This window comes from Hemicordylus capensis, chromosome 2 (assembly GCF_027244095.1).
Source record: "Hemicordylus capensis ecotype Gifberg chromosome 2, rHemCap1.1.pri, whole genome shotgun sequence".
NCBI lineage: Eukaryota > Metazoa > Chordata > Lepidosauria > Squamata > Cordylidae > Hemicordylus > Hemicordylus capensis.
In genome coordinates, this window is record NC_069658.1 from 24,787,343 (window position 1) to 24,814,231 (window position 26,889).

Sequence of the window (26,889 nt, forward strand, 5' to 3'; positions counted from 1 at the left end):
ACTTGTGCCTCGCCCACTCGTCCCCAATAACTGGTGGCATTGCATTGCTCTAAGTTGCTTGCCCTGGTGTTCAGGGTCTAGTAGCACCTGTGCAACACGATATCACCAGAGTAGGCAACGTCCATCATCCAATAAATTGCAGCTGGGAATTATGGGAGGAGTTGTTCAGCAACAGCTGGAGAGCTAAGGTTGCCTACCCCTGCCATAGTATATATTGGGCCCTCATGGCTGATCCTATTCAGTCTTTGCCTTGGATAGCAAACCACAGCATCATACCACCTGGTTGTGTTGTTCGTTTATAGGCCACATGACGTGCAAAGCTGCAACGTTCAGTTCTGTTAACAGTTAAAACTTCTGATAGTTGAACTGGTGGTGGGACAGAAATCAAGCGAATGCTTTTGGCCTCCATTGCTAGCATGAGAACTTTGGATTTCTGTGCACTCGTGTAAATTTCATTTTCCTGGTTCCAGCATCGGCGGGCAATAAGACTGGCCACAGCTGCTAAATTCCGAGAAAAGCAACAAGTGAAAGAGCTACAGAAACTGAGGAGAAAGGAAGAGAAGCCGCTTGTTCCTGAAGACCCCACTGACAATGTTTTTGAAACGCCAGCTGAAGAAAAGCCAATGGAGATAGAACTGGTGAAACCAGAGCCAAAGATTAGCTTGAAGAAGAAAAAGAAGAAACCACATCAGCGAGAAAGGAAGCTGAAGAAAAAGCTTGGTGGAGTTGGAGTGTAGAACGCAAAAAGGAAATTAAAGCAGGGACTTGATAATGTAGGCAGCAGTGTATGTCATATTTTTGTAACTAATCTGTGTACAGTTACTTTTTAAAACTGCTTGTCATCAGTGTTTTTTAAAAAGCTTTAATGTGCAAATCAGTTATTTGGTAGTGCCCTTCATTAAATGTGGCAACAAGATTTAAGCCTATTCTCTCCCTCCCCCCCCCATAGTTTTATTCTCTCCCCCCCCCACGTTATAACAAGGTAATTACAACAAAAAGGTGGGGATATGGGGTGGGGGAAACAAACAGGAAAGCGGGGGGATGAAGGGGTTAACAGTTGTTGGTTTGAAATAAACAGAGGAAATTATGCATACTCAAAATAGTCCTTCCAAATCCTGCTATGGGAGTCCTCTTTTAGCATACGATGGTAAGTTGTCATTTCAAAAGTTGCCAGTTTAAAGAGGTCTTCTATCCATTGATAAATTGAGGGGCTGAAATGATCTTCCCCAAACTGTCAAATAATATGCTTGCTGATACGTAGTGCACGGGAGAGCCATGATCTGCTACCCCAGGAGAGGTTCCACACATGTGGTAAATAACCAAGAAGGATTGTCCTGTCACAAAATTTAAAATTGGAATTCAAAACTAGGTTGATGCGGGCAATCACATCTTGGCAAAAGTGAGCTATTACATTGCGATTCCAGATCATATGAATTAGGGAGCCCTCAACAACATCACAGTGCCAACTTAAGGAAAAAGCAGTGATGTTTATCAAGTAATCGTTCAGGTGACCAATAGGTACGGAATATCATTTTTTGTTGGATAAGCCTCAATTTAAGATCTAGAGTAGAAGATTTTATGCTTGCTAGAGCAATGGTCCACTGCTGGAAGGATCTGGGTTTCCAATTCCTCATTCCACTAAGCATGTAGGAGTGATTAAGTCATATATATTGTGGGATATGTACCAGGATATGAAATGGGTTTAGGCAGATGATATGCATATGAATGCAAATGATCTAAAACTTCACGTACTTCAGAAGCACCTTGAGCAGAGAGCCCAAGTTATAGCATGTTTCAGGTGTAGGTGTTGCCATTCAGCTGTCTGGGGCAGATCATACTGTATGCACAACTGTTCAAAAAGCAGGAAATTGTGATTGGTGTCTAAAATTTGGTCAAGGGTTAAGATGATTTCTGGCCCAGTTATTCTACATTAACATATTACCAGCTATTTTGATTTCAGGGGTGTCCCAAAGGGTCATTTTTGCCATGCCTCCAGCATGGTCCACTCCCGAACTTTTCTTCTGTAGAACATCTTTCGTACTGGCCTATGTTGAGCTCTAAATTTTCAGACTAGAGGTACCTCTCCTAACATCAAGTCTTTGAGAGCAGCATGGTGTGCTTTGTGCCCTCGCAATGACTGATCCTTTTCAGCCTATTCTTGATTTAAAAAAAGAAACCATTGTGATATGTAGGGCATACAATTCAGACTCTCCTTTGAATTGAAAGGAGAGCTGGTCTTGTGGTAGCAAGCATGACTCATCGCCTTAGTTAAGCAGGGTCCACCCTGGTTGTATTTGAATGCGAGACCTGATGTGTGAGCGATGCTGGAAGAGATTCCCCTCAGGGAATGGAGCCACTCTGGGAAGAGCATCAGAAGGTTCCAAGTTCCCTCCTTGGCATCTCAGAGATGGGTCTGAGAGAGATTCCTGCCTGCAACTTTGGAGAAGCCGCTGTCAGTCTATGTAGACAATGGTGAGCTAGATGGACCAATGGTCTGATTTGGTAGAAGGCAGCTTCCTATGTTTCTATCTTGCATTTCAGGGGACATCGACTCGGGTTCACTTTTAAAACTAGAGCAAATACAGCTATTCATACCAAAACGTGTCTGTGTGTAGATATCAGAATGCAGGTACAACAGGGCCCGTGTGTGTTTGTGTGTTGTGAGTAATTTTGTAGTTCTAGGGAAGGGCTGGGAATATATAGGGTTTGATTTCATCAGGTATTATCAGCACACTTGATGCAGTTATGAGAGCTGTTACAAACTTTAGAATCACTAAAATTCTAAATCCAGCATGGCTGTGATGGAGTCACAGAATAGGCACAGCCTTGATTATTGTATGCAGTGTATAATTTTCAGGGACCTTTATAGCTTCATACAGATATGGCGCAAAGTCCAGATGAAGTAGTTGCTAAGTTCCATTGAAACTAATGGGACTTAAGTTAGTAGAAAGTTACTCATGACTATCTTAGTCTGGGTCCTGTTCTCTGTGCCCTTTCATTCTTCCAAGAATTCAGACCAGTGTACCTTCTCAACAGCCTATCTCAAGATAGCCTTGGCAGCAAGAAAATAACTCCTCCAAAGCTGTCCAGTGAGTTTTACAGCTTAGTAGGAATTTGAACCTAGGTCTTCACCCTCCCACTACATCACACTGATGCTCTCTTCGGTTTTTTAAAAGACTGGTTTTAGTACATAATTGTTCCGGGGGGTGGGGGTGGGGCTTCTAGTATGCACTTGTTTGATTTTATTTCTATTTCTCAACCCTTTATTTTGCTGCCACCATTTAGGGTCTCTATATAACTATACAGGATCCACAGGATCAAAGTGTATGATGGTCTTCTGCTGAGTTAATACAGTGTTGTAGGCGTGAAGGTATAGACTGTTACTTGCAGAATCTTTAAAAATGAATAAAATAAGTTTATCAATTATAAGTTCTGTTTGCTTGGTTCTCTACATAAAATGTAGGGCAGTTTACTTAGTTTTAGGGCTGTTGTTTTGACTATTACAGAGGCTTTTAATACACTTCTGGCATATACAACTTTCACAAGAATCTTTGTTTTTAAACCATTTCTCTTCACAGCTCACACAGCTGACCTCCTGTAAACATGTGTTACACAGGGCAATACTTTGTTCTCTCCCCCCGCAACCCCCCAGCAGTGTTCCCTGCAACAGGGATTTGCAGCTGATGTTGACTACAACTCCCATCATCCCCAGCCAAAGATCACTCTAGATAGGATTATGAGTTGTAATAACATCTGCATATCGCTGTTACAGGGAACACTACCCCCCTCCTGCCCTTTCACTAGGTTGCACAACAGACACACAGTGATGTGAACCTTCAGTTCCAACTGCTCACTTCAACTGAACATTTTTAAACTCTACCCACTAGGGATTTTCCATTCCTGGCTGCAGGGCCTTTCTCTGCTGGGCTTTCTTAGGGTGGGCTTTAACCCCTGCCTGCCCAGACAACCACATAACACCAAACATTCTTTAAACATACATCAGTTACAAAAGATTAACTGTTCATCGTTGGTTTCTAGTAGTATCTCATGCTACGCAAATAGTCCTGACAACATAGAACTACTTGCCATGCTCTATCAAACTGCTAGCAATATCAAATAGCTCACTGCTACCCGTCTAATGTCTTCGTCGTCGTCGTTGTTGCCGGTTGTGCCGTCGAGTCGGTGTCATCTCCTGGTGCCCACAGAGCCCTGTGATTGTCTTTGGTAGAATACAGGAGGGGTTTACCATTGCCATCTCCCGCGCAGTCTGAGATTATGCCTTTCAGCACCTTCCTATATAGCTGTTACCTGATATAGGAGTTTCCCATAGTCGGGGAAACACACCAGCGGGGATTCAAACCAACAGCCTCCTGTTCTCTAGGCAGGTTGCTCCCCAGCGCTGCACCATTAGGTGGCTAATGTCCTCCTCCTTACCATACTGTAAAAGCCAAACTTCACATCATGACGTCAAATGCTTCATTAGGCTGCAGAGCGTTCGTTCGCCATTGCCCCGCCCCGAGAACGTTCACGTTCCCGGCGTTCCATCACATCAAAGGGCTTCTCCTCCGCTGCTACGGAGCCTTCGCATTCCGAATCTAAGGCGTCACAGGGTTCCTCGCCGCCCACCAGCCGCTTTACGTGCCCTTTAGTCCTGGAGGTCTCCATGATTCTTCGGCTCCGGCCTCCTTGTTGCTCCGCCTCCCGACCCGGCAGTGGGAAGCGGCTTAGACTCCTGTATGGCTGCTCGGCTCCTTCCGGTCCCTCCTCTCCCCTTACCGGCTGTCGTTGCTGGTGTCCCCAACACGCGGGTGCCAGCCAGCCGAGGGAGGCTGTGCCAGGTCGGGTCGGGAGCTCTTACTGCTTTCCTTCCTGCCCAGTGGTGCTGAGTTCCGAAGACTCCTAGGATGAAGTGTCACTACGAAGTACTGGGCGTGAAGCGCGAAGCGTCCGATGAAGAACTCAAGCGAGCCTACCGGAGGCTGGCACTACGTTGGCATCCAGGTACTACTAGCCGGGCCTGAATCGATGTCTTTCTCTCGGACCTTGAGACTTCCTAGTCCCTGATTGTGGGAGCGGGAGAGAGTAGTACTTCTTTCCTTATACCTAGGTCTACTTTTCATTTTCTTCTTCTTTTTCTCTTGGATGTGTCGCACGCACGCACACCCTGCCTTCTCTTTCTATTCGTATGTTTCGGTGGCTTTTACATCCACCCACCCCAATCCATCAAACTTTCCTGCTTCTTCTTGGCACAAGAAAGGAATCCTGAAAGACATAACTGGAGTACTTCTTTCCCCTTCCCCCAGGTGGTGGTGGTTATCTATCATTTATATAACGTCATCCATGTATGGCTATACATGGATATAACACCATCTCATTCACTAAGAATGAGAGGACAGGTTTCTGCCTGGAGATGCTTACAGTCTAAATATTGATACAAGAGAGGCAACAGGAAGGATGCAGGGGTGGGAGATGGAGGCAGAGGTAAGTAGGGGAAGAATATGCCATTATCTCAGTTATAATGAATAGGGTATGGGGACTAAAGAACTGTGCCAGGGCCTTTTGGAAATGAGGGAGGGAGCACAGAAAGTCAAGACTTAGGAAACATAGGAAACTGCCATATACTGAGTCAGACCGTTGGTCTATCTAGCTCAGTATTGTCTTCACAGACTGGCAGTGGCTTCTCCAAGGTTGCAGGCAGGAATCTCAGCCCTATCTTGGAGAAGCCAGGGAGGGAACTTGAAACCTTCTGCTCTTCCCAGAGCGGCTTCATCCCCTGAGGGGAATATCTTGCAGTGCTCACACATCAAGTCTCCCATTCATATGCAACCAGGGCAGACCCTGCTTAGCTATTGGGGCAAGTCATGCTTGCTACCATAAGACCAGCTCTCCTCTCCTCTTCCTAAGCCACTCAACAGAGAGGTCGTATTTATTCCACTTGTATTCAACCCAAGTGAATCAAATAACCCGGATTGTGGGCTAGGCTGTGAGTAGAGGCCTCTTGGTCCAAAGAAGGGGGAAGGGATGCTCCATGTGTAAATTAGATGCCTCAGAACTCTGGATGTCTATCTAGATAAACCAGTTTGCTTGGGGCTGCCCTAGAAGAAAATGTTTGAAGATTGCAGATTTGGTGCCTTTGAGCTGTGCCTTTTAAAAAAAAAGTTGATATCCTGAAATGACGCCAGATGTCGGCATTCTTTATTGTGATGTTTGTTAGTATTCACTCGAAGGCAGCTTCACTTGCAACGCAGAATTAAAACAGTCCAAAACACTGAACCAATGCACTGTTGTTTCTCATGCTCTAGTTTCCTTTATAACCAGGAAGGATGTTCACAATAGTTTGAGGATGAATGGTGTTAATGAGGTCATAATCGCTGAGGCTGGCACAGCAAGGGGTGTGTTACAGTGTCATGAGGCTCATTAAATATGGGGTTGATGAGCAGCTTTGTTAACCTTCTAGCAGATTGGCTGCAGTCTTCTCCAAACCTCTTCCACTTACTCTCTTGTTGCCGGCTCCTATTTGTGTGATAACTGAGCACCTTTAAAAAGTTGTGATTCTCTTGTATTTAGCTTGGGGAGAGCAACTGGCCCTATCCACCCCCAGCACAGCATCCCTCCAGTGGCTGTTGCTGGTGTCTTTCATATGTTTCTTTTTTAGACTGCGAGCCCTTTGGGGACAGGGAGTCATTCTACCTACCTACCTACCTACCTATCTGTCTATCTAAACTGCTTTGGGAACTTTTGTTGAAAAGGTGTGTGTGTGTGTGTGTGTGTGTGTATCTCTCTCTCTCTCTCTCTCTCATTTGCATTAATGTTCCATCATCACTATTTCTTTCTTATACTGTGCCTTATCTCTGTGCTTTGGCAGCACAGAGGTATTGTAAACACTGCCTTGCGTGCAGACTTAAAATAGAATAAAATACAATTTTCCTTTAAAGTTAATAATAATAATAAAATTCCTGTTAATTTTATGATGTTCTTATGATTTTGTTTTTAAAACATATTTATTTTGACAACACACACACTTACAAAGCATCGTATCTTATATGCCTCAAACGTAGAATACTAAATTTAACCCCTGAAACTAACACCAGCTTTGCCAATTACCAATTAAGAAATAGATACCTTACCAGCAAGAGACATAAGTGATGCGGATGAATGGGTTGGGTCTTTGCCCTTTTCTATGCAGTTCCAAAACGGTGCCCACCATCTCATATATTAAAAAGGGTGTCCTGATTTTAATTATTTTGAATTTTCTTTACTGTTGTGGTTTGCTAGCCAGCTTGAATAACTTCAGTGAGAAAGGCAGGATAGGACATTTTGAAAATAGTATCAGGAAGCAAATCTGTGATCAAGGGGAATGTACCCCAGCAGTTAGCAGTCTGTAAGGCAACGTGTGCCGTTGAGTCTGTGTTGACTCCTGGCGCCCACAGAGTCCTGTGGTTGTCTTTGGTAGAATACAGGAGGGTTTTACCATTGCCTCCTCCCGCGCAGTATGAGATGATGCCTTTCAGCATCTTCCTATATCGCTGCCGCCCAATATAGGAGTTTCATACCAGCAGGGATTGGAACCAGCAACCTCTGCCTTGCAAGTCGAGTCATTTCCCCGCTGCACCATTAGAGGACATCTTATGCAGCATTTTGAAAAAACAAAACAGGTGTGTGTGTGTAAGGTGTTTTTCACATTCCCCAATCACATTAAAAAATAAAATACAATGCCTAGTTCACTGCCTCTGGATTGATGATGGCCACCAATCTAGATGGCTTTAAAAGGGAATTAGACAAATACTTGGAGAATAAGGCTATCAATAGCTACTAGCCTGGATGGCTGTATATTTCCTTCAGGATCAAAGGTAGCATGCCCTGCACACTGTGTGCTAGGGAACAGCAGTGGGAGGGGGCATTGCCCTCCCCCCCACGATTTGTGGACTTCCTAGATGCACCTGATTAGCCACTATGTGTGTAGGATGCTGGACTAGGTGGACCTTTGGTCTGATCCAGTAGGGCGGTCCTTATGTCCTTATGTTCAGTTCAGATGATCCCACAAGCCATTGAATAGAGAATGTGGGCCAAAAGAGCACCAAGCCTAGATGTTCCCTCCTCCCTTTTCTTCTTTGACTTGGGCACAGAGCCATGGTGGAGGAATCCTGACTTGTTAAACCACAGCTCTGCTTGTTGCCTGAACTCAGGGGCTGCGGTTTACAAACCAGGGTATGTATTTATATATTTGCTCACTGCCCCAAATGTACGTCTCTGGGCAGTTTCCAACAACATAAAACAAACATTGAAACAGTTTAAAACCACAAAGCTAGTTAAACAGCTTGGTGAATAAATGTGTCTTTAGAGGCCCTCTAAAAGCTGTCAGAGATGAGGAGGCCCTTATTTCAGCAGGGAGCACATTCCAAAGCCTCGGGGCAGCAACAGAAAAGGCCCCGTCCCTGAGTAGCCACCAGACAAACTGGTGGCAACTGCAGATAGATCTCTTCACCTCTCTGGAATATCTCAGTGGGCAATGGAGCTCATAGTGAAGAAGTCGTTCTCTTAAATACCTGGAGCCTAAACTCTTTAGGGCTTTATAGGTTATAACCAGCGCCTTGTATTTTGCCCAGAAACAAATGGGTAGCCAGTGTAATTCTTTTAATATAAGAGTAATATGGTCTTTTTGAGATGACCTGGAGACCAACCTGGCTGCTGCTTTCTATACCAATTTCAGTTTCTGGACTATGCACAAAGGAGCCCCACATAGAATGCATTGCAATAGCCAAGTCTGGATGTTACCAGCATATGGACTACTGTTCTGAGGTTGTTTATCTCAAGAAACAGATGCAGCTGGTATATCAGCCAAATTTGATAGAAAGCATCTCTGCCTGCTGCCTCAACCTGAGACACCAGAGAGAAGTTTGGATCCAGAAGTACTGCCATACTGCGTACCTGTTCCTTCTGGGAGAGTGTAACCCCGTCCAGAACCAGCAGATCAAAATGATCTCCTTGGTTCCAACCCTGCACAATAAGTACCTCTGACTTATGGGATTCAGGCTCAGTTTGTCATCCCTCATCCCTCAGTTGGTCATCACTGCCTCCAGGCAGGCATTTAGGAAGGTTATGCCTCTTCCTGTTGACACCAAGATCAGATTGTGCCTTGAAAACCATAGCAAAACCAGATGAGTGGTGGTTTAGCAAGCCAGGATTTCTTCACGTGCAAGAAGTGTAAACACCTCTTTTGCTGCTACTCTTAATGTCCCTACTACATATTTGTGGAAGCATATACTTGGGAGTTAACCCCACTGGAATCTATGGGATTTCATTCCAAATAAACACACTTGGGGTCCTCAAACTTTGTACTCTAGAGAAGTTCGATGGACTTTAGTGGATCTACCCTAAGAATTTTTTTTTAAAAAATCCTAAGTTTTTATTTGTGATGCTTGACTTGTATATATTGCTTAGTTTCTGCTACTGTATCTTTGCAGACAAGAATCTAGAAAAAGCTGAAGAAGCAGCAGAACAGTTCAAGTTGATCCAAGCTGCCTATGATGTACTCAGTGATCCCCAAGAACGGGCATGGTAAGACTCTCCTGGACAAGCACTACCGTTTGATAGAGTTCCTGGCCCTATAGGCCAGCTCAGCTTAGGCCCTCCAGTTGTTTTTGGACCACAACTCCCATAATTCCCAGCCACAGTGGCCAATAGCCAGGGATTATGGGAGTTGTAGGCCAACATCTGCAGGAGGGCCGAAGTTGAGCAGCCCTGGTTAAAGTACCGAGATTCCTGTTGGATCATGGCCTCGTCATTGTGACTTTGGGATGCTGGGAGGTGTAGTCCAACAACCTCCAAGGCTGGGGAGCCCAGCTAGCCATTAATGTTGCCCCTGCTTTCTAACAGCCGAGAAACATATTTTATTTTATCCTTTGATTTGGAATGAATTGGTAGGTGGCAGCAATGTGGAAGTCAAGAATGACGAGACCTAAGATCTCAGACAGATTAACTAACAGGTTCAGACTTTGAGTTTTTCTTCAAGGTATCCTACACAAGAATCTGTAACTTGATCGATCAATCATTATTAAGGTTTTTGACCAGCAGAAAGTAGATTACATTAGAGCAGCCCCTGCTAACTTGGCAAAGAGGCACCTTTTAACGTGGCGATTCTCTTTATTTAGCAGGGGGAGAGTAACTGGCCCTCTCCACTCCCAGGACAGTACCTCCAGTGACTGTTGCTGGTGTCTATCTTATGTTTCTTTTTAGATTGTGAGCCCTTTGGGGACAGGGGTCCATCTTATTTGCTTGTTATTTCTCTGTGTAAACCGCCCTGAGCCATTTTTGGAAGGGCGGTATAGAAATCGAAATAATAATAATAATAACAACAACAGGCTATGGCTGGAACTGTGAGTATAGAGGCTAAACGCTTTACTCTGTTATACAGCTGCTGTTAGACTATGGTGAGCTATCTTAAAACGGTGGTTAAAACGGAAAAAATTAATGTTAAAAAAATGTGTAAAATGGATGAGATGATATAAAAGCTTTAAGCTTCAGCTGATTCAACAGCTGCGTCCATTCCTTGAAGAGAACGATCTCAAAACAGTGGTTTATCAGCTGGTAATCTCCAGGCTCAACTACTGCAATGCACTCTACGTGGGGCTGCCTTTGTACGTAGTTTGGAAACTTCAGAATGCGGCAGCCAGATTGGTCTCTGGGGCAACCTGGAGAGACCATATGATGCCTGTTTTGAAACAATAACACTGGCTGCCGATATGTTTCCAGGTGAAATACAAAGTGCTGGTTATTACCTTTAAAGCTCTGAACGGCTTGGGTCCAGGTTACCTTAGAGAGCGCCTTCTTCGGTATGATGCCCATCGCTCGTTGAGGTCATCTAGAGGGGTCAGTCTCCAGTTACCACCAGTACACCTGGTGGCGACTTGGAATCGGGACTTTTCTGTAGCTGCTCCTGGTCTATGAAATGCACTCCCGGCAGATATCCGCAGTTTAGGCTCGCTGTCGGCCTTTAAGAGAGCCCTAAAAACCTATTTGTTTGGCCTTGCCTTCCAAGGTTAGTAAAGTGTTGTGTTTTATAAAAGTATTTTAATTGGTTTTTAATTGTTTTTATATTGTTTTTAGCACTGTTTTGATTTGTGTGTTTTTATGGCTTTTTAAAAGTTGTGCACTGCCCAGAGCCTCTGGATGGGGCGGTTTATAAATGTAATAAATAAATAAAATAAAATGTGGTTAAAACCTTAAAATCTTGACATCGTTAATCTTAAAATCAATCTGTAAAGCTGTAACACTATAAGATGTTATATCGTCCCTCCCTAAAGCCAGCCTGCTCCTCTGCAAGGAGGTTTTCTTGATCCAGCCAGTCCCTAACCCTCCAGTATAGCTGTCTAGCATAGCACTTACTTACTGTCCTGAGCAGGCTGATGGGTCTGTAGTTTGCTAGGTCCTTTCTGCCTTTTTTTGAAGTTGGGGGCAATGACCACGAGCCCCCAGTCCTTCGGAATACAGCCATATGTGTCAATAAATGTGAATATTGAGGCCAGGATAGGGGCCCACCACGCTGAGTTGTTTTTTTATTAGCTCTGGGGGAATTAGGTCTTCCTCAGGGGCCTTCCCAGGTCTTAGTTGGGTACAGGGATTCTCAACATTGGGCCCCCAGATGTTATTGGATTTCAACATTGAGAACCCCTGAGTTGGGAGATAAGGCTTGTAATCTCAGATGTTGTCACTGGTGGCCACCAGTGTTTCCTCTAACAGGGATTCCCAGATGTTGTTGACTACAACTCCCAGAATCCCCAGCTGCAATGGCTTTTGCATGGGGATTCTGGGAGTTGTAGTCAACAACATCTGGGAATCCCTGTTAGAGGAAACATTGGTGGCCACGTGGGCAGGTCCTCTACATCATGGATTCTCAACGTTGGGTCCTCAGATGTTATTGGACTTCAACCCCCATAATCCCCAGCCCCAGAGTCCTTTGGTTGGGGATTATGGGAATTGGTCCAATAACATCTGGGGACCCAACGTTGAGAATCCCTGCTCTACATCATGCTGGGGGCAACTGTGTCCCGCAGGTTTTTCTTCGTACAGATCGTGGAAGTGTTTTCCTCAAATTGCTGGTGGGATGTCTCTATCCAGGTGTGTCGGGCCATTACTGGGGAAGTTCACTGTAATGCGCCAGAATGAGGGTGAATCGTTAGATCTAACTGCCTGGATGAGGTGTGACCAGTGGCTTTCATAGCATTTCTTTTCTTGTGCTTGAGAAGTTGTTTAAATTGCCACCTCTGCTTGAGGAGGTCCTGCGCTGACACTGGTCTTGTGTTAGTTTTGTAGGTGTGGTAGTTGCTGATGAGTGCTTTTTTGGCATTAACACAGTCATTGTCAAACCATGGTTTAGAGTGGTGCGGGTGCTGTTTTGGACGAGTGCTGGTTTTGTGGGTTAGGCGCTTTTGTAGTTTGTTTATTTAACATAATTGTATATCGCCCAAAATACAAGTCTCTGGGCGTTGTACAGCAAAACGATAAAAACAACAAATAAAAAGGTCAAAACATTACAACAATTTAAAATTTAAAAAGTTAAAACGATTAAAAATCAGACTATTAAAACAGTATCTAATTAAAAGCCTGGGTGAACAAATGTGTCCTGACACCTTTTTTAAAAGTTATAAGAGTTGGGGTGGCTCTTATTTCAATCTAGTCCCTGCACTAGATTGTTGTAGTCCTCTAAGGTTGCGTCAGAGGGTTCTGCTACAGTCAGGAAGAGCTGAATGTGCTGGAAGTGTCCTGAGGTAAGTAGTTCGGTTATTGCTTTTTCTAGGTAAGTGGACCGGCCGGCTCTTTCTGCTGATAGGAAGTGGGGTTGGTATAAGTCCTCAGTGTGGGGCTGCTGGATGAAGGACTTTAGTTGTAGAGAGACTGGAAAGTGGTCACTGTCAAATTGGGGGATTTATTTTATTTATTTAGTACATTTGTATACCGTCCTATACAAAAAAGTTCCTAGGCGGTTCACAGTCTAAAAACCATTAAAACACTAACACGATTGAAACAATTTCAAAATACAATAAAACTCTAGGAACCGAAGCTTTAAAACTATAAACTAAAAGCCTGACTAAACAGGTATGTTTGTAGGTCCTTCTTTAAAACATTCAGAGAAGGGGAACTCTAATTTTATTAGGAAGCACATTCCAGAGTCCCGGGGCAACTCTAGAAAAAGCCTGGTTTCGAATCACCACCAACTGAGCTGGTGGCAACTGCAACCGGACCTCTCCAGATGACCTTAATAGGCAGTGGGGCTGATGAAGAAGAAGTTGTTCTCTTAAATACCTTGGACCCAAGCTGTCTAGGGCTTTATAGGTAATAACGAGCATGTTGTATTTTGCCTGGAAACCTGTTGGCAGCCAGTGTAGTTCTTTTAAAATGGGTGTAATATGATATCTTTGGACAACCCTGCATACCAACAGTAGTCAAGCCTGTATGTTACCAGTATATGCACGACTGTTTTAAGGTCATTTATGTTCAGAAATGGACGTAGCTGGCGAATCAGCCGAAGCTGATCAAAAGCACTCTTGGCCACTTCCTCAACCTGAGAAATCAGGGAGAGGTTTTGGGTCCAGAAGTACTCCCAGACTACATACCTGCTCTTTCCAGGGGAGTGTGAACCCCATCCAGAACAGGAAGATCTAAACTGCTTCCTAACTCATTCTCAAAGATAATTTCAAACCGATTGGCAAAAGGGAGCAGGCTTCTAAAGATGATTTATGTAGTCAGTGATGCTCATTCTGGCCCGGTCCGGTAAGTGAATTTGGCGGGGTGGTCATCTTTGAACAAGCCATTTAAGATAAACAGATTGAGGCTGGTAGCTGTTTGGGCCAGGCAGAGTTGCACATAGTTTGACTTCCTGTCCTTCGAGTGGCGGGTGAAAGGGAGCCTGTCTGCTGCAGGATTAGTAGGAGGTATACATATATGGTGTCATCGTTGGGACCCAGCCTGGTGCTGAGGTAACCTACCAGCGCTATGTGTTTACTGCAATTGGAGGAGAGAAAGTCTGTTAAGTCGTTTTCCAATTCAGACCATAGATTTCTGACCTGAGATTTCTGACACTGTCGGGGAACGTAAATGTCCATTAGTAGTAGGGAGCAGTGTCTGAAATGGATTATCACATCCACCATAGCCTAATGCTTGTATGGAGGAAGTCTTGCTGATGTGGCATGCAAGGTGGTGGAGATTAGCATCCCCAGTCCGCCTTTGTGTCTGCCTCGTCCTGCACTGGCTCCTAATAAGTAGGCGTGGAATCCGTTGAGTGTAAAACCCTCAGTTGTCAAGCTTTACAGTACCGTAATGATGTCGTTTTGGGAGATGTCATCTGTGAAGGAGACAACTCTGCAGCTGGTGTGGCCCCCTTCCGCGTTCCAGGACAGAAGGGAAACCTTATGCTGGTCTCCTGGATGTCAGTGTAGTGCTGTGGGCTGGAGCCAGAGTGGGAGTTCCCCGTGGAGAATCCAACGGCATTCCAGGGGGAGCACTGGGTGACTGCAGCTCTTGTAAAATGAGAGTGGTGATGCACATGCCTTTTTTGTGCTCTCGACTCTGGGGCTGCCAGTCCTCTCTCTGAGCATGCAGGCTCCACAGAGGAAGCTGGCAGCTCCCGCAACTTGGGCAAGCAGACTGGGGAGACGGGCGCAGTGATGTCGTCAAAATGGGGATCGTTGGCAAACAGCCCAGGGCACATGGCATTCGAGGCGATGTCCCTGGAATTGTGTATGCCAGCTGTTGCTGCTGGGGCAGTGAATGCGATGTGTGAGCCCCTTCCTCTGGCGGTAGCAGTGTCTGTATGTGAGGGCATAGGTGGCTGAGACTTCAGCAGATCTCCTGGATTTGTGCATGTTTATTTATTTATTAAGTTAACACATTTTTATGCCACCCAAAACCTACGTCTCCGGGTGGTTTACAATGTTGGTTGCAGCCCTTGGGGTTGTGCAGATGATATGGGGGCCTTGTCTTTTGGAGCGGCTATGTCTGTATCTCGTGGGTGGGGGAGTGGTGGTGGGGGCACTTCCCCAATTCCTAGACCCCCAGGGCTTGCAGAGGGTGGTAGGGGTTCTTGGGGTGTAGCAGGGGGAGTAGGCACCCCTTCTCCTTTCCTTGGGGTGTAGCAGGGAGAGTGGTCAACCCTTCCTTCCTCTAATTATGTGACCTGCCTGGGGTTCTTCATCGCTGGAGGGAGGCTTACATGGAGGGGTTGTAGACTGAGGCTGAGCGGGCTCAAGGAGCAACTCATCATGTTGGGAGGCGCAGGGGAGGGGCCCTCAGTGTTGTCCATCTCACTGTCACTGTCTGAACCTGAGGAGAGCCAGTGTGGTGTAGTGCTTGGTGCAGGGCTGGTCAACCTCGACCCTCCTGCAGATGTTGGCCTACAACTCACATAATCCCGGGGATTATGGGAGTTGTAGTCCAAAACCAGATCGGGGGGCCTATGTTGAGCAGGTCTGGGTTAGAATGTTGGACTAGGACTGGGGAGACCTGAGTTCAAATCCCCATTCAGCCATGAAACTCACTGGGTGACTCTGGGCCAGTCACATATCTCTCAGCCTAACCTACCTTACAGGATTGTTGAGGATACACATAACCATGTACACTGCTCTGGACTCCTTGGAGGAAGAGCAAGATATAAATGTAAAAACCAAGTCGGGAAAATGGACCTACAGGTTCCGCCTTGGCCTGAATGGGGTGGCAGCCTTAGCACTTAGTTTGCCCTGGACAAATGCATGTACGGTTTTGAGTGGATCGGGGGTGACCTGTGAGGGTGAATGTCTGTGTCACTGTCGCTGTCAGTAAGCTCAGTTTCTGGATGGGGGGTGGGGGGCTAATAGTGGCTGTCCTTCCTTCCTTCCTTCCTTCCTTCCTCCCTCCCTCCCTCCCTCCCTCCCTCCCTCCCTCCCTCCCTCCCTCTCTCTCTCTCTCTCTTTCTCAATGCAGCATGTTGCATTGTCAGTTCAGCAAAATCTGAATCTATGGACTCTTGGATTTCACTCTTTTCAGGCTGTAGTGTAGAGGGTTAATCTACCAAAACTTGGAGAGGATGCAAATGGGATGTTTACTGAGGTCTGAGTTCATCACCATGGGGGCCTTATCAGCAAGGTCAGTTTCAGGAGGAGGAATGTTATTTTTTGCTCTCTCTGGGAGCAGGGTCAAATTGCGCAGTCTCTGAAGACTCTTGATAACTCTAATATTGAAGCTTTGGAGGAGATGCCCCCCCCATTCTCATGGATTTAAGTAGGAGAGAGGCTTGAGAGAAGGAGGGAAAGACACACCGGGCATCTGGATAGATGGGTAGGAAGTGGAAAGATTCCAGGTCAATGTGCCTGGGTTGGCGGTTAAGGTGTTGGCTCAAGTAAAATGTTATTGCCTTGTGAGAAGACCACCTTCGGGCAGTAATGTGATTAACTGCAATATGCAACAGTACTTGAGATGTTTGAGGCACTCATGAGGAGTTGTCAGGGCGATTTGTTATAGGGGGTCCTGCTGGCGTCTTGCATGGGGATTTGGCAGGGGAGGGAGCTGTCAGGGTGTTGCCGAGGACGGGTTCAGCTGGGCTCTTAACCCTGTGGTTGCCTTGTGATATGAACAAGTCAAAGGCATGCTTGAATTTGTCCTCGTTTGCTGCAATGTTGTTTAGGCACCGTAGAATTTGAATATGCATTTCTGCCATCAGTAAACATGACCGCTTGGGTGTTCATTGAGGAGTTCATGGGGGTGGGGGGGCATGTCTGGGAGTTTTGGGTCCCCTTTTCTCTGTTCTGGAGGGTTTCTTGGGCTGGAGTCCTTGGGTGACGATTGAGCAGCCTGATGCAATACTGTCTCCCTTATAGCAGGCTCCTTGGGGGAAGAGGGAGAACTCTCCAAGTCTAGGGCCATAAATCTGTTCTTGGTGGGGATTGTGGAGAAAGTACTCGTGGCTCCTTTCAGCTCAGTGGGAGGGAGATGGTAATTGTTTCTCATCTGCTTCCCTGCCTTGACTGAGTAGTGGTTGCTGTGATGGTCTCCGTGGGGGCTGTTCCTGGTTCTTTTCTCGCCTTTGTTCATCATGGTTTGTCTGGAAATTTCAGCCCAGAAGGGAGAGGGCTGCTTTAAGGGCAGGAGCTTGTGAGTGGAGCTGCTAGCTTGTCACCATCTTGGCTCCTCCCCTGTAATTTGATGTCTGATCATTTACATTGAATTTGTCCCACTGACTTGCCGTAGGACTGTGTCGTAAGGATAGCCTGCAACTTGCCCACTGTAACAGTGATCTGAAATGAGTTAGCCTGCCTAGAGTACTGTGTGTGTGTGTGTGTGTGTGTGTGTGTGTGTGTGTGTGTGTGTGCGCGCGCGCGCGCGCATGTGTGTGTACACGTACCTCTTTGGGAACTTTTGTTGAAAAGCGGTATATAAGTATTTGTTGTGATTCAAGGCACCATGTCCTTAGCTTTGATTCGGCACTGAAAAGCTTCATTGCATGTGTATTTGCTTCCCTTTAGGTATGACAATCACAGGGAAGCGCTGCTGAAAGGGGGCGTTGATGGAGAGTATCAAGATGACAGCCTGGATGTGCTGCACTATTTCACTGCTACTTGTTATTCTGGCTTTGGAGATGACGAAAAGGTAATTCAAAGTTACACATCCACCCCCATCAAAAGAAGAGGAAAAACAGAAATGATAACACTGGTAGAACTGGCAGGGAGAAAGGACCAAAAATGTCATCCTGGATTATAAATAAATGCTCACCTGGGGCGAGTAAAAGTTCCCTCCAGGAAACCAAGTAGGAAAACATTTGTAGACTGGAAGGGAATTCTACTCACCTCGCTTCTGCCACCCCATCCCCTCATTTCCTTAACAGGCCAAAAAGCAGCACACACATTTTGACATCAAATAAACACATCGCTACACCTTTTAGGGGATGGGGCTGTTGCTCAGTATTAGAGCATCTGCTTGGCATGCAGGAGGCTCCAGGTCCAATCCCTGGCAACATCTCCAGGTAGAGCTGGGAACAGGGTGGTTAGAAATCAATGACTAAAAATAAATAAATAAATAAAAATCAGATTTTTTAAAATTTGAATCAGATTTTTTGATTTGAATCGGATTTTTTTAAATAAAATGCTTTTTGAGGGGAAAAAATCTATCTAAAGATAGTTTTCTATTTAAGATACATTATAGTCCAAGGTTATTCAACATGAAATAAGGATTAGTTTTTAATTATGTAGCATGAGGCTGTATATATGCAATGTTTACATTTTTTGGTAAATGAATTCCATTAATCCATTCACAATGTCATGCTCTTCCAGAGGTTTCTGTAAGATTATTTTGGGCATTTTTTCTATCAAGGACCAAAAATGAAACCTTCATCTGGTTGTAAATATTAGGATTATACCAGCAAGAAGGAGTCTTTATGTAAAAAAAAAAAAAAAAAAAAGCACCCATGATTTGAATCTAGTCTTACTGACTAGCGATTTAGATCGTGATTTAAATCAAATCCACCCTGGCTGGGAGAGACTCCTGCCTGAAACTTTGGAGAGCTGCTCCCAGTCAGTGTAGGCCAATACTGAGCTAGATGGACCAACGATCTGACTTGGTATAAATGTTCTAGGTTCTTTTAAAGGTGAAAATAATCTGCAAACCATCACCTTCAGTTGTGGAAACCTGTGTTTGTAGTTCTATGTGTGTGCTTTATACTATGCAGGAAGAGGACCATTCAGTTCAAGTTCTTTATTGCTGTAAACTGAACTAATCACGATATAAAATGAAAAGTACATTTACAAAATTTAAAACAGAAGGTTCACAATATAAAATGAAGGTTGGAATTTTGCCTAGCTTGAAACAAGAGAATCACAATAGTTAAGAAATTTAACTATTAAGAGTTAAGAAATTTAAAAAATCATAATTTAAAAGAAAGCTAAAAAAAATTGATATTTTCTAATTGTAAAGTCTGTTTTGATTTCGGGAGTATCCAAATCCATTATAGAGCATGGCTAGTTCTACTCGGGATTCCATACTTTGTATTGAGGAAGGGGACTGAATACAGGGGGTAGAATGTGGCATATAGAGAACTCCTCTTTGCTTTCCCTGCATCAAAATAAATGAAATAAAGCCAACAGCTCTCTAAGGATAGAAAGGGAGGATGGAAGGCCAATATGGCTCTAACTTCCTAGCCAGAAGCACTTTTCTCACCACCTAGAAGGACCCTTTACTTGCCATTGAAAGAGGGCTAACTGCAAACATTTCATTGTTTGTCAAACTCAAACTAATTCTTCCAGTATTCACAACGACTCATTCTACTTACTTATGTCGGTAATAAGCCCTGCTTTCGCTTTGAATAAATTATATGTTTATTTTTAGGGGTTCTATGCAGTGTATCGCCATGTCTTTGAAATGCTTGCAAAGGAGGAAATGGAATCCATGCCAGAGGAAGATGCTGAAGAATTTCCAAGTTTTGGAGACTCTCAGAGCGACTACAATACCGTAAGTAGCTCACTGATTTTCAGCGCCTTGGAGAAGCCACTGCCAGTCTGTGTAGACAAAACTGAGCTAGATGGACCAATGGTTTGACTCAGTATATGGCAGCTTCCTGTGGCTTTAGAGGGGGAAAAAATGAGTGCCGTTTTTGAGGACACCTCTTGCTTAAGACTGTGAAAGAACTCTGTTAAATTGAGCATTTAGTGTATTTAATGTACAAAATGCATGCAGAATTTATCTTGTAATTAAAATAGAAAGGATGAGGCTATGCGGGCTGTTGAGATGCAGCCAATTGTGTGCCCATTTACTTAGAAAGAAATTCTACCAAATTAAGTGGGCTAAGTAAGTGTGCAGCCTACATGAAACAAGAGTTCTAAAGCACTTTGTACAGAGGAAAAGTGATTATAGAAAGTAACCTCCCTGCCCCTTAAACATGAGTATTGGGATGGACACCCGAGAGCCACAGTGGAGTAGCAGCTGTATTTGGGGCTAACAGCAGCTAACTCTATCCCCACACACAATGTATTGCATTAATCAATCCTAGAAGTTACCTGAGCATGCATATCTGTGGTCAGGTTATGGAAAGGCATCAGTTGGCACACCAGCCGCAGATGATGTGCAGAATGACTCTTAACGGTCATAATGTGTGGTTGCTTTCTCCTCAGTGCCTGAAAAATCTGTTTCCTTCCACGTGTTCTTTCTTCCCGTTTAGGTAGTCCATTCTTTTTATGCCTACTGGCAGAGTTTCTGCACTCGGAAGAACTTTGCCTGGAAAGAGGAGTACGACACACGCCAGGCATCGAACCGCTGGGAGAAACGAGCGATGGAAAAAGAGAACAAGAAAACTCGCGAAAAGGCGAGGAAAGAACGCAACGAGCTAGTCCGTGAACTGGTGGCCTTTATCCGGAAAAGGGACAAGCGAGTGCAGGCCCACAGGAAGCTTCTGGAAGAACAGAACGCCGCGAAAGCCAAGAAAGCGGAGGAGCTTCGACGGCAGCAGAAACTGAAACAAGCCAAGTAGGAGAAGCTCTGAGGCAACTTGTTTTCTTAAGAACGCTTTCGAGCTTACTTCTGCCCCTTAGCAGCTGTGGAGCTGTGACAGGAGGGCTGGTCTTGTGGTAGCTTGTAGGAATGGTCCCCTTTGCTAAGCCGGGTCTACCCTGGTCTGCTTTTGAGTGGGAGACCACATGTGTGAGCACTGGGGATGGGGCCATTTTGGGAAGAGCATCTGCATGCTTGCATGCAGAAGACTCCAAGTTCCCTCGCTGGCATCTCCAAGATAGGGCTGAGAGAGGCTCCTGCCTGCAACCTTGGAGAAACCGCTGCCAGTCTGTGTGGGCAAAACTGAGCTAGATGGACCAATGCTCTGACTCAGTAGATGCAGCTTCCTATGTTTCCTATGGGACTGGCCTTTAATTGCCTTTTTTAAATTAAATGGCCCCTGCTAAATGGGCAGAGGCACTTTTTACAGGGGTGAGACACTTACATTTAACAGGGGGAGAGCAACTGAACTTCTACAGCTCTAGCACAGCATCCCTCCAGTGGCTGTTGCTGGTGTTTGCCTTGTGTGTGTTTTTAAGGTTCTGGGTCCTTTTGGGGCAGGGAACCATCTTGTTCCCTTTTTCTGTATAAACCACTCTGAGAACTTTTGTTGAAAAGCTGTGTATGTATGTATGTATGTATGTATTTATTTCGTTTATAAACCGCCCCATCCCAAGGCTCCAAATCTTGATTCTTTTTTCTGGCAATTAAGAACTGTATTCCTTTGTGTCGCTGCATGAGTGTATGAGCACACAGGCTCTCAATGAACTGCTGGCACCCGAAGATGGACCCTTCCTGATGATAGGAACATAGGGAAGCTGCCATATACTGAGTCAGACCATTGGTCTGTCTAGCTCTGTATTGTCTTCACAGACTGGCAGCGACTTCTGCAAGGTTGCAGGCAGAAATCTCTCTCAGCCCTATCTTAGAGAAGCCAGGAAGGGAACTTGGAACCTTCTGCTCATCTCCTGAGGGGAATATCTTGCAGTGCTCACACTTCTAGTCTCCTATTCATATGCAACCAGGGCAGACCCTGCTTAGCTAAGAGGACAAGTCATGCTTGCTATCACAAGACCAGCAATCTTCCCTTAATGAGCGGTGGGAATCTTGTAGAGACGATACATGTGAGCACTGTAAGATATTCCCCTTGGGGGATGGGGCTGTAGCTCAGTAGAAGAACATCTGCTCTGCATGCAGGAAATTCCAGGTTCACTGCTTGGCAGCATCTCCAGGTAGGGCTGGGAGAGACCTTGGAGAGCTTCTGCCAGTCAGTGTAAATTATATTGAATCAGATGGACCAAACTGGGTTTGGTCCATCTATGTAGGTTGCTATGCAGGTTCCTATGTTGCTATGTTCCACTTATGATGAGCATCTCAGATGGTTGGAAGGTTTATTTAGTGAGATGAGATTTGTCCACTCTCTATGGCTGGCATTCCCCACATTCATCCAAATCATATAAACATGGATTAAGAACATAAGAACAGCCATGCTGGATCAGGCCCAAGGCCTGTCTAGTCCAGCATACTGTTTCACATAGTAGCCCACCAGATGCCTCTTGAAGCCTATAGGCAGGAGTTGAGGGCATGCCCTCTCTCCTGCTGTTACTCCATTGCAACTGGTACTCAGAGGCATCCTGCCTTTGAGGCTGGAGGTGGCCTATAACCCTTTGACTAGTAGCTGATGATAGACCTCTCCTCCATGAAGTTATCCAAACCCCTCTTAAAGCCATTTCACTGGATTTTGCTGGCTCTTAACATACTTCCAGTATAAAGCTTTCTGTACTATACTTCTTGCCTTCATTGATGGGCAGGGAACCAAATAGATCAACAGCTTAATTTGCACAAACTGTGGATGAAGTGACAAACTGTTTCTGGTTTGTACCCATTTGGACTGTTCCTTGTCCATAGAAAACTGACATATCAAGGAAAAGGCAAGGCTAACATTCTTCTCCTACACCTAGTTTTCCTTGTGCAGGGAATTATTATATATCTATGATAGGATTCAGACATGCAATTTCTCCCACCTCTAACCTGAAGTGGTACAGTCCAGGAAGAGTTTGACATCATCTGCTGTTTTTGGGAATCGAGTTCTATTTGGTAACAAGGCCATTTTATAGCAGAGTGTGTTGTACAAAAATGAAAGCTCTTCGTTTGCTTCTTGTTTTAAAGACTGGCTGAGCAGTATAAGGAGCAGAGCTGGATCACCATGTCTGATCTGGAGCGAGAGCTACAGCAGATGGAAGCCCAGTATGAGGAGGAGTTTGGAGACGGGTCTGATGATGAGGAAGAGGAAAGGGAGTTTCAAGAGCTGAAAGAAAGACAAGATGGTAAGGGGGAGAGGGGGGTTTGCAGGTTGTTGCTCATCTGGGGGAGAGTAAAGGTGTTTGAGAGACTTAACTTAATGGAGAGGTTCTCAAACATGGGTCCCCAGAGTTCTGAAGGGCCATTGTGTCTGTGGATGATGGGAGTTGTAGTCCAACAACATATGGAGACCCACGTTTTAGAACCCCTGCATTCATGTGGTTTGTTGCCTTCCAGATTCCCAGGAATTTGTATATTTAAAAATGTGTATCCCAGCAATTCTCAAGACACCTTGCAGTACCCAGGACTTGATTACAAACAAAGGCTGTAATCCTAAAGACAGTTGCTTGGCAGTAAACCATGTTGTACATAGTGGGGTTTACTTCTGAGAAAACATGCATAGGATTGAGCTGCAAGTAAAGCCCTCTTCATATGTTATAGTCCCAGGGGCGTACTTGGGTAATTTTGGAGCCCAGACCTGAAGGGCTTTGGAGCCCCCCCCTCCGTTTGAACGGTGGGGGTCAGGGGCAAGTTAAATCTTTTTAAATCTCTCTGTGTGCACAGAGAGCCCTTAAATTGGCCAAAAATGTCCCGACCTGTCATTTGGGCGGCAGGCAGGCTCAGGGAAGGAGCTCTTGCTGCTGTCTCTGCCTTGCTCGCCTTGGTCTCTCCTTGAGTGCCTGCACCCTGCCAGCCACCCCCTGTCTCTGATACCATCCCCGCCGTTGAAAAGAGTTAAAAAATTATTTAACGCGCATCAGGCATGGGGCAGCGGTGGGGCTCTGGGGAGGGCCCCCCAGAACATTTGGAGGCCCCCCCGGAGACAGGAGGCCACGGACCAGATCCCCAAGATCTGTGGCAAAGTGTGCCTCTGTCCAGTCAATGCATGTACAATTGTGTAACGGTGTACACATGTACAGATCTGTACAGGCAAACCTCGTTATACGTGGAGCTGCTATTTGCATATAAAATTTGCAGACACCCGACCTCCTCTTCTACAGATACAAAAGGGTTAAAACCCACGTATCTGAGGTTCCTAGAAGGCCGGAAATGACTATGGAAGTCCTTTCCAGCTGCCATTTTGTCCACAGGAGCCACTCTGTTGCTCAGTTCACGCCAAAAAGAATGGGGGGGGGGACTTTTGGGGAGCATGCTGGATGCCAGGAGACCACGATATACCACGAGCACGATAGGGCACTTTATTTGGCCCGTTCCTCCTTTAAAAAAATGTTTTAACCACATTTCTTAAGAGTCTAGGAACCTAACCTCTGCAATCCCATAGACTCAATGCCTCATTATCTGCAGTTTCGGTACCCACGGTAATTGGCAGGAATGGAATCTCTGTGGATAATGACGCCCACCTGTATTCACATACAGTTTTTCACACTTTATGTTCAGTGCACGTACAGTTGTACACTTTCTATCTGTACCCTGCATTTGAGGGGGTCTGTACCCTTTTTTGTTCACGCAAAAAGATGTACATGTGTACAGACACCTGTACACACACAACATAATGTTTTGTCCTATTCACACGTTATGTTGAACACATATATGAGCGTACAGTGTACACAGGTACAGATGTGTATACAGGTGCAGATATGCATGCATCATGTTGAACATAAGTACAGCAGTGCATTTCCTATCTGTACCAGACATCTGTGAGACCTTTACACAGGTTCACTTTTAAATGAATGCAGGTACAGTCATTCACACAAACCCATGTATGAGTGTCCAGACATCTGTACACTCATACAACATAATGTCTGAATGCAGCTTCTGAATAGGGCTTATCTTAATGAATATCATATTAGACTCCTCCGTTTTCTGCCTTTCAGATAAGTTAAGTGAAGAGGATGGTGATTTGGAATTGTACGATGATCTATACTGCCCTGCTTGTGATAAATCCTTTAAGACGGAGAAAGCGTGAGTTTTTTAATCTGCTCGAAAGGTTGACTGCCCTTTCAATCTGAATGGACATTTTGCCTGCAGTGCTGTGCAGTCTGGCTTGGGAGTGAGTCTCGTTGTTTGTAATGGCCTTTATGCACAGGGTAGATTACAACCTGCATTTAATAAGTTCACTGCTCAGGTCTTCTTGCTCTCGGTAATGTCTGACCACTCTCTGCAGCATGAAGAACCACGAAAAATCCAAGAAGCACCGTGAGATGGTAGCCCTGTTGCGGCAAAAGCTGGAGGAAGAGGAGGAGGAATTTTCTAACGCCACTGTTGATGAGAATGGGTTGAATACTAAAGAGGAAGAGGAGACAGAAGAAATACCCAAACATAAGTACATACCACATGATGAAAATGTTCATGTTTCAAAATGACGGTGAATCTGAGCTATGTAACTTTTTGTGAAAACCGGAGACTGCTTTGGATAAAAGTGAATTAAACGGGAATGAAAACTCCCGGGTCCTACTTCTGAAAGTGCCTTCAGTGTTGTCACATCTTTTATCCTCATGAAGGCACCATGTACTGCATGGCTCCTGCACTATTTTTCTATGTAAAATATCTTTGAGGACTTTGGTTGAAGAGTGATATATAAATATTCGTAGTAGTAGTGATCAGAAATGCTAATAGAAGTGATTTGGGGGCATTCAGAAGCCACCACTCAGTCTCTGCAAACAAAAGCCACAGGCAAAGCCAGTCAGAGGAAGCAAGCCAGCCATCTGCTGGAAAGTGGTGGAAGTACAAGTAAAGATAGGAGAAACTAAGGAGAAAAAGGAGAGATACAGAATACAGGTGGCCATCATTAGTCGTGAAGGTTCCGTTCTCACCTATAGGCACAGATATGGAAACAGCGAATAACAAAACCTTGAGTCAATGGGAATTGGGGAGTTAGGTTCCTAACAACAGCAACAAAGCAAGATGGGGGGCAGAAATAAGAGAAGAAAACGATTCATATTCTGCAGGTCTCCAGCAATGCCCCCCAAAATGTTCAAATATTCACCTTTTTTTAAAGAGCCACAAAATGGCACAAAGGAGAACTGGTCTTGTGGAGGAGAGCTGGACTTGTGGTAGTGAGATAGGGAAGTGCATGGAATGGGATTTGCATTCCGTTCCAAGCTCAGAACAGAATGCAAATGCCCAGAACATTCCATCAGAACAACTATGCTCGGCTGTTCCGAGTGTTCTGAATGCCTTTCCCTTGCTGACTGGTTTCGGCACTGGCATTCCGATTGGCTTGCAATTTCCTTGCTTTTTGGTTGGCTTGTTATCATACAAATCAAGTTGATTTGTATGATGACAAGCCAACCAAGAAGCAAGGAGATTGCAGCCAATCGGAAGCCAGTGCCAAAACCAGTTAGCAATGGAAAAACACGCCTCCAAATTGGCACTCAGAACACTCAAAACGTCCCGACTCTGATCAGGGTTGTTCCATTCCGAGCTCATTTGAAGGGTGTTCTGTTTCAAGCTTGAAACACTTGAAACAGTCCGAATTGAGTCAGAATGTTTCAAGCCCAAAACGTCCTGCACATCCCTATAGTGAGAATGAATTGTCCCCTTTGCTGAGCAGGGTCCATCTTGTTTTGCATCTGAATGGGAGACTACACGTGAATGTTGTAAGATAGTCATTCCTCTTAGGGGATGGGGCCATAGATCACTGGCAGAAAATCTGCATGCTTGCACTCCGAAGGTCTCAGGTTTACTCCCTGGCATCTCTAGATAGAGCTGAGAAAGCCTCCTACTTGAAACCTTGGAGAGCTGTTGCCAGTCAGAGAAGACAATAGTGAGCTAGATAGACCATGGTCTGACTCGGTGTAAAGCAGCTACCTAATCAGTTTCCTATGTTCCTAGCGTGTGTTGCATGTGATTATGAATGTGTACCTTGACTTGTTAACAGGTGGACATTGGAAACAAGACAATGGAGTTAATAAGCAGCAGAATCTTGGCGACATGTCCAGTTTGAATCAGTCCTAAGCTAGAATGTGATTTATTTTAAGCATGTTTACAATGCTCTCAGAACAGCTTACATAAATTAATGAAAATAGCAATTCAGTTAAAGCAGGAGTTCTTGAATCCCCAGCTGGGTCCCAACAAAGGCCATCATTCACGGCCACGAGGGCCTTTGGGGGGACCCATCTA

General features: G+C 45.0%; 3 protein-coding genes across 3 annotated transcripts in view; 2 read left to right on the forward strand and 1 right to left on the reverse strand.

The window, feature by feature from the left end:
- BRIX1 (biogenesis of ribosomes BRX1) overlaps positions 1–916 on the forward strand; it is a 14,249-nt gene extending 13,333 nt beyond the window's left edge. Inside the window, exon 10 of the mRNA XM_053303757.1 lies at positions 471–916. Coding sequence (XP_053159732.1) covers positions 471–737 — 267 coding nt within the window. The 3' untranslated portion in view covers positions 738–916. The remainder of the gene's footprint in view (positions 1–470) is intronic.
- Positions 1–4,671, reverse strand: part of RAD1 (RAD1 checkpoint DNA exonuclease) — a 25,991-nt gene extending 21,320 nt beyond the window's left edge. The window contains exon 1 of the mRNA XM_053303761.1: positions 4,309–4,671. The gene's annotated coding sequence lies outside the window, so the exon portion shown is untranslated. The remainder of the gene's footprint in view (positions 1–4,308) is intronic.
- A 52-nt stretch (positions 4,672–4,723) lies between these two features.
- DNAJC21 (DnaJ heat shock protein family (Hsp40) member C21) overlaps positions 4,724–26,889 on the forward strand; it is a 32,479-nt gene continuing 10,313 nt past the window's right edge. The window contains exons 1-8 of the mRNA XM_053303739.1: positions 4,724–5,001; positions 9,465–9,558; positions 17,493–17,616; positions 19,348–19,470; positions 20,177–20,481; positions 22,675–22,832; positions 24,642–24,729; positions 24,932–25,090. Of these exons, the coding sequence (XP_053159714.1) occupies positions 4,905–5,001; positions 9,465–9,558; positions 17,493–17,616; positions 19,348–19,470; positions 20,177–20,481; positions 22,675–22,832; positions 24,642–24,729; positions 24,932–25,090 (1,148 nt within the window). The 5' untranslated portion in view covers positions 4,724–4,904. The remainder of the gene's footprint in view (positions 5,002–9,464; positions 9,559–17,492; positions 17,617–19,347; positions 19,471–20,176; positions 20,482–22,674; positions 22,833–24,641; positions 24,730–24,931; positions 25,091–26,889) is intronic.